Genomic DNA, 8,102 nt, shown 5'->3' on the forward strand with positions numbered 1-8,102 from the left:
AGAGTCAAAATTAAGAAAAAAGTATCGATCTCCACTCTGATTTAATATCTGAGTCTCTATGCAGATCATTCGGGACAGAATAATTATTACAATTAATCATGCGAATGAACAAAAAAGGCGCAAGAATATGAAAAACAGTTTTGACTAGCATTTTATGTTTTAGGTCTCTGAGACTATCTTCTATTTTCATGAAAATCCAGACACAGGAAGACGTTTAGCTAACCTTTCTGTGTAAACACGCATGTAAATCACAGTATATATCTGCGCAGACATCTACAATGTAAAAGAGATCCTTCCACTGGGACATATACCAAAAATCATTACTCTGGCTGCGTCTTGTGCTGAGTGTGATTTTCAAAATTGTGTCAATTAATTTATTTTGAATTATTTTAGTTTATTTATTTATTTTCTGAATATTTTTGTTATTGTTTTTTTAATTTCTAGCTGAATAATTACTGATTCGCACACTGAAACTTTGGGTGTTAGGTTACAAAATAAATCCCAATCTTCAGAGAAAGCAGGAGGCTGACAGTAACTGATACGTGTTAAAGGCTGAACGGCTATATAATGATTTACAAGACGAGTTGCGAGCAAAGGAAGGTATGTTTAATAATGAACCTCCGACTAAGTAATGTATCTACAATTGCTTGTTGAAGGCAACACAACTCACGGATTCAGCTGACTAAACTCTATTTTATTTTGATAAGAATGTTGTTTTTTTCCAGGACTGAAGCTTACACAAACAAGACCCTGACTGAGTCTTCTTAGTGCAGTTTCAAATGTAATTGTTGATTAAATAATGGCAGAATAGCGCCTTCGCTCTTTAAGACAGGTGCAATGGGCTTTCGAGTTGGGTGCAAATCGTTCCAGAAGTAAACATGATCGATCTTGCCTTTTTTCTGTGCTTCTCGTGGTTTTAAAATCCCTCTCCTTAACACACACCCCCCCCCCCCTCCACCTCCTTAGGGCACCCACTTTTGAAATAGTGCAAACAATAATTCATTTTTCATGTGAATAGAATAAGTGGGAAATTTACTTCTTCGCCTGTTATAAACCTAAGCTGAAGCCATGTGCAAGAAGGCCCACTGCGTAACACTAACAGCATTGAAGGGAAGCAACTGCCAAAATGTATGAGTTTTGCATGCAGTGACACGAAAAACACACACCGTGCAGGTTCTGCATTTATGAAGAAAATGTTACATCCAGTTTGATTGACAAAAATATTGTAGAAACATTGTTTGATAGTGTCAGGCACAACAAGATTTCAAGAGTGATTATGAAGACTTACTAGAAATAGGGCGAAAAGTAATTAAAGGGAGACAACCTCACCGCCCTTTCCAACGGGAAGCAATGCAAACCAGAAACAGTGTCTAAATTGATTTTCCCCAAAACATGAAGGCATTGTAAATAGAGCCAAAAGGTGTAAGTATTAACGTAGAGGGGGGAATCGAGACGAGGGTCATATGGTGTATGTGTGTCTGTGTGTGTGTGTAGAGCGATTCAGAGAAAACAACTGGACCGATCTTTATGAAATTTGACATGAGAGTTCCTGGGTATGAAATCCCCAGATTTTTTTTCATTTTTTCGATAAATGTCTTTGATGACGTCATATCCGGCTTTTCGTGAAAGTTGAGGCGGCACTGTCACGCTCTCATTTTTCAACCAAATTGGTTGAAATTTTGGTCAAGTAATCTTCGACGAAGCCCGGACTTCGGTATTGCATTTCAGCTTTGTGGCTTAAAAATTAATTAATGACTTTGGTCATTAAAAATCTAAAAATTGTAAAAAAAAAAAGAAAAATTATGAAACGATCCAAATTTACGTTCATCTTATTCTCCATCATTTTCTGATTCCAAAAACATATACATATGTTATATTTGGATTAACAACAAGCTCTGAAAATTAAAAATATAAAAATTATTATCAACATTTTTTTTTCGAAATCAATTTAAAAACACTTTTATCTTATTCCTTGTCGGTCCCTGATTCCAAAAACATATAGATATGATATGTTTGGATTCAAAACACGCTCAGAAAGTTAAAACGAAGAGAGGTACAGAAAAGCGTGCTATCCTTCTCAGCGCAACTACTACCCCGCTCTTCTTGTCAATTTCACTGCCTTTGCCATGAGCGGTGGACTGACGATGCTACGGTCTTGCTGAAACATTGCATTGCGTTCAGTTTCATTCTGTGAGTTCGACAGCTACTTGACTAAATGTTGTATTTTCGCCTTACGCGACTTGTTATCATAAGCTATCGGTTAGGGTGAGTTTGAATGCGACTTATTATACTTTATGCTCACTTATCATTCCAACAACAGACAAAGGAAGTGAGATTAAGATGTGAACTTCAATGATTACTTTTTACAACACACACACACACACACACATGTACGCACGCAATCTCGCATACGCACGCACATACACACACACACACACACACACACACACACACACACACACACACACACACATCCCACCAGCGCACAAACTCACAAACGCACCCACATTAGCTGTATCGATAACATGCATGCATAACATACAAAACTTGATATAGACAGACGGACATACAAATATTCCGACGGACAGACTTACAACATGCATAATGCTATATTCCATACATATTTACAGATTAAAATACACGCAGACATGCGTAAATACATGAACATATATTAATAACAAAACATGAACAAATACGCGCGCGCATGCGTACATACACAGAAAACAAGTACAGAAGCGTACGCGCATGAAGACTTGTGTGAAAACACACGTACACACACATTGAAATGTACATCTTGTACAATACGTATACAGACATGCCGAAAACACAGATAGACATGTAAAGAACATTAAAACATTTGCTTTAAATTTAGTAAAGATACAAGGAAGGAAATGAAAGGTTTTTCTTTTTGTCAATGTGTTTGTTTTGTTCTTGTTCTTCTTCTTTTTTTCTTCTTCTTCGTCTTCTTAAGAACGTATATAACACAGACTACACACACCAGTTTACATGTATGCGTTTATACTGCAACACGAACATTATGCAATTCTGCTGATCAAGTACATCACAAACTTTCATGTCCATGCTTAACTGGGGGGGTGTTTTTTTTATATATAAAAGAGCTATAATTATATTATAGACCGGTGTGTGTCTTCTTCTTCTTCGTTCGTGGGCTGAAACTCCCACGTACACTCGTGTTTTTGCACGAGTGGAATTTTACGTGTATGACCGTTTTTACCCCGCCATTTAGGCAGCCATACGCCGCTTTCGGAGGAAGCATGCTGGGTATTTTCGTGTTTCTATAACCCACCGAACTCTGACATGGATTACAGGATCTTTTACGTGCGCACTTGGTCTTGTGCTTGCGTGTACACACGAAGGGGGATAAGCCACTAGCAGGTCTGCACATAAGTTGACCTGGTGCGGCCGCGGCCGGGATTCGAACCCTCGACCTTCCGATTAGGAGGCCGACGTCTTACCACCACGCCACTGCGCCCGTCGACCGGTGTGTGTTATTTCCAAAATATCTACATCGGCGCTTATTGCTTCCTGTGACGCTATCATCGTGTTTGTAAGTTGACTCCCCGAACATCGTCCATTGATCAAACTAAAACTAAAATTATCAACATCTGGACTCGACTTACAGATTGCTTAGCTGACACTGGAACCCGAAATTATCAACAGCTGAATTGGGAACGAACAGTCTCCATATTGGTATACGTTGTTGTACACAAGGGCCCTGACACTTAAACCATACGGAATACAATTCGACGTTTGTTTGTCAGTTTGTGTGTTTGTGTGTTTGTTTGTTAGTTTGTTTGTTTGTTTGTTGCTTGTTTGTTATTACACTAACATCAAGCTTTAGAGACAGAAGAACAGACATTCAATAGCATTGCCATGTTGACCAACGACGCAAACAACGTGTGTTAAACAGTTATGTGTAAGAAAAGTGGAAGATCAGATCAACAACAAAATACTTGACGCAGGAACAGACGTCGAGGAGAACACGTGACACAATTCAACAAGTTGCGTGGTATGACGTCACGCAGGGCGAAAGACATTCGCCAAGGAGATAACACGTGACATAATTCAACAAGTTGCGTGGAATGACGTCACGCAGGCGAAAGACAGTCGCCAAGGAGAGAACAACGTGACAAAATTAAACACATAAATGTGCGTCATACTGTGACAAGACGTCACGCAGCGCGCGACACAGGCGCCTGGGGGCGGTCGCAAACAGCGTCACGTCCCCCATCTCACGAGACTCGACGAGAAGACGACAGGTCACGTGATACCTACAGCCTGAGAGGGTCAAACTGCCCGTGAGCAACTCTGCCCCCACTTCCGGTCAGCGCCATCAAAGCCTGCAGCTCAGCGATTCTCTGATCAGAGGACGACCGCCGGACTCTGAGACTGGAAATTAGTATAACATAATATCTTCACTTTCCGATAACATTTGACTTGCAACATTTGGGAAAAGGCCAGAGTGAAGACCTCAGACAAGGCTGGGCAAGAACATCCAGGCGTTGATCGCATCTCATAATGCAGCAGAACGTCTGGCCCTGAAAACGGAATAATTTATAAGGTGTACGATATTCTGCTTTCCGCATTTTCTGCGAGTGTGGGACATGTTCAGAGGTAAGTGCAAAAAATGTGGATTCATGGTGGCATTTATACGCGTACAACTGACAAAGAGTTTCAGAACGTCTTAGTTTGTTCCGCAAAAGCCGATGCAACAGTTCATGAAACTCGGCTTCAGTCCACCTCCATGGACATATAACACCCAAATACACCTAAATTTAAAAGCAAATTTTTTAAATCGTTCGCTTATACTATAAATAAGGCTTTAGTCTTGGGAAACGTGTTTGGGATACACCCTCGTAAATCAAAAGAGGAACTGTTAAGATACATATTAATTGTTTCTTGACATTTGTTGATCATCAGATATTATTAGTAGCACATCTCCACCTATTCAACTATCGTCAGAAATGTCTTGATAATGAAGACAGCCATAACGAAACAAGAGCTAAAAAGAAAAGAAATTAACCAGATATCCAAAGAAGCGTTGGTTATTCATTTTTTTTATTTTTATTTTATTTGATGCAATTTATATCGCGCACATATCTCAACCACGGATTCAAGGCGCAGGGATTTATTTATGCCGTGTGAGATGGAATTTTGTACACAATATATATCACGCATTCACATCGGCCAGCAAACCTCAAGCCTATTAGGGCGAGCATTCACCTTTCACGGCCTATTATTCCAAGTCACACGGGTATTTGGTGGACATTTTTATCTATGCCTATACAATTTTGCCAGGAAAGACCCTTTTGTCAATCGTGGGATCTTTAACGTGCACACCCCAATGTAGTGTACACGAAGGGACCTCGGTTTTTCGTCTCATCCGAAAGACTAGCACTTGAACCCACCACCTAGGTTAGGAAAGGGGGGGAGAACATTGCTAACGAACTGACGAACTCGCAACCTCTCGCTTCCGAGGCAAGTGCGTTTACCACTCGGCCACCCATTTTGGTTATATAATTGAAACAACATTGTTTCACGGACTGTCCGTTGCTTTCCCGAACTCATCACTATGGTTTTTTAGCTGAAGCATGGGAACGGTGAGTTAACATGCGTTTACTGTCAAACGTTTTTAAATGCCTGACTGGGCCCGGAGCTCAGATTTCGGTTAAGCAGCTTTGGTTGAGATGTGGGTCGTTGTGTGTATTAATCAAAGGGTAGAGTGTGTGAAAACCCGAAATTCTATGCTCTCTGGGGAGGGGCATCTCCCTATCGAGAGTGACATCAGCAGAATTGAGGGGCATCTCCCTATCGAGAGTGACATTAGCAGAATTGAGGAATGACAGATGTATCACAATGAGGTGTGTAACGCTCTAACTAGGATTTGTTGTCTCAAGAACAATGTCATGAACATGGTATATAAATATTGTCTTTGCGTGTTTATCTGTTTTCCTCACTAAAGGGGGCGGAGTTGGGGTGGAATAATGATTAAAGAGAGATCGAACAGAAGCTAGCGAATGTACAAGTTAACACGGTTCTGTTCAGTGCAAACACTTCAGTGCCAGTCTTTTGTAGACCGACGAGAGCATCAAAAACCATTAAATGTAAATGTAGGTTGTCTCTCTGTTTGTCTTTTCGTCAGGTTGTCTGTCTGTCTGTCTGTCTGTCTGTCTGTCTATCTGTCCGTCTGTCTCTTTCACCACCGCACGTTCTGCAAAAGTTGAACATCTGAAATCAGATCATGCGAACAAAGTTAGTCGTCATGCAAGATTATTGACAAAACATCATGCTACATTGACAGATTATGTTTAATTAACCACAAACACATGTCTATGTCGATAACGACCTTCTCATCGAATGAAAAATATAATTTTTTTTAAATACATAAAAACACACACAAACATGCCGCACAACAAGATGACGTCATCGGGGATGCATGACGTCATCGGTTTGTGTGTACCTGGAATAAACATCGACCACCCCACAAGCAACGTCGATACATCCCTGAGAGGGTACCCGTCCACCCAGCGCAATCCAAGCCAGGTACTCGGCTGTCTTGACGTCAGCAGACTGACGTTTGTTTCTGGAACTTTGGGAGCTAACAATTATAGAATTCATGATCAAATGTTCAGACAAAATTTGATATTCAATTCCCAATGGCTAAGCAATATTTGATAATTAAACCCCAATTTTGAAATGGGTGCTTCTTCTTGTGGCAAGTAACATAAATCCTGTTATGTGTGCTTGCCAATACAATTACAATAAAACAAGAACGAAATAACCATTCTCTTCTCGTTTCCGCTAGCTTTTGGGTAAAAGCTAAACTAAAACACACACAACGTTGACTCTTTCGCACTGCCCTCTCCCCCTTCATACAAAAATAAATAAATAGAAAATCTGAACAAGACCCATAAAACAGGAGGATACACAATAATCTTGAATCAACCAACGGTAACCTGTCTGAAAATAGTGTCTCTCTTTCTCACCTGCTGGCCCATAAAAAAGAGGAAAAACTATTTTAACCCTGCCTTGGCAAAAAATATAAACAATAAATTATTTCAATCTGCTTGCTCTAAAAGAAGGTCAAGTGAAACCTTATATGTGACCCTCCACCACGAAATGAGTCGCATGTCACCTCGTGCGGTTCTGCGCTAGGCTCAATATAAGTCCGGGGAGTGTCTGGTAACAGTGTGAGGGTCACCTTAGTCACAGGCTTATAACTCAAACAGTTTTTGCTCTTTTTTAAAACGGTTTTCACCACTGGATAGAGCATAAAAAACCTCTTTAGGAAAATGTAAAAATTTGAAAATCATGCAAAGGTGACATGCGACTCATTCCGTGGTGGAGGGTCACATATCTGTTTAACCCGCTAGTCCATAAAAAAACAACGAGAGGGAGACATTATATTGACTCTCTATTTTAAACTTGTTTGCCAACAAAATAAAAAGAGAAAACAGATTAGGCCCAAACTAAATATTATGTTGGTTTAGGGTGAACTGACCGACCCTAGTTTTTCCCGCCGACCTCAAAAAACAAAACACTGTTGGCACATTTTGCGAACCATACCAAGACTAAGGGAAGTAACCTTCTTTAGAATCGACTAAATTTGAATAAAAAAAAATTTAAATAAAAAAAAGCCGACCTACCGACCCTATCTTTTTTGGTCACGTTACCCGCACAAACAAAAGTAACACACCCAAACTTTTGCTTTTTATTCTTTAAAACCTTCTAGCCCTAAGAAAATGCCAGACAAAAAGTAAAAACAAATCCCGCTAGCCCACAAAATAGATAAAGAAAAATAATAAAATATAATATTATAATATATTACGTCTTCCAACCTCCTAGCCCACAACACAAAGAACACACACGCACAACTTTACCTTTTATACTTCAAACCCCTGCTAAATACTACAAGTAAAGAAGGAAAAAAACCCTCTAATTCCAACCTGCTAGCCTACCCAAAACACACAAACACACCCACACACACCCACACACACACACACACACACACACACACACACTAACACACTAACACACACACACTGACACTCACACACACACAAACACACATACTAACACTT

General features: G+C 40.0%; 1 protein-coding gene across 1 annotated transcript in view; it reads right to left on the reverse strand.

Annotated features, from left to right (window-relative positions):
- Window positions 1–8,102, reverse strand: part of LOC138970614 (uncharacterized) — a gene marked incomplete in the record, with an annotated part of 34,262 nt that overhangs the window by 2,812 nt on the left and 23,348 nt on the right. Inside the window, 1 exon segment of the mRNA XM_070343078.1 lies at window positions 4,297–4,410. Within this exon segment, the coding sequence (XP_070199179.1) occupies window positions 4,297–4,410 (114 nt within the window).

Source organism: Littorina saxatilis, linkage group LG7 (genome assembly GCF_037325665.1).
Source record: "Littorina saxatilis isolate snail1 linkage group LG7, US_GU_Lsax_2.0, whole genome shotgun sequence".
NCBI lineage: Eukaryota > Metazoa > Mollusca > Gastropoda > Littorinimorpha > Littorinidae > Littorina > Littorina saxatilis.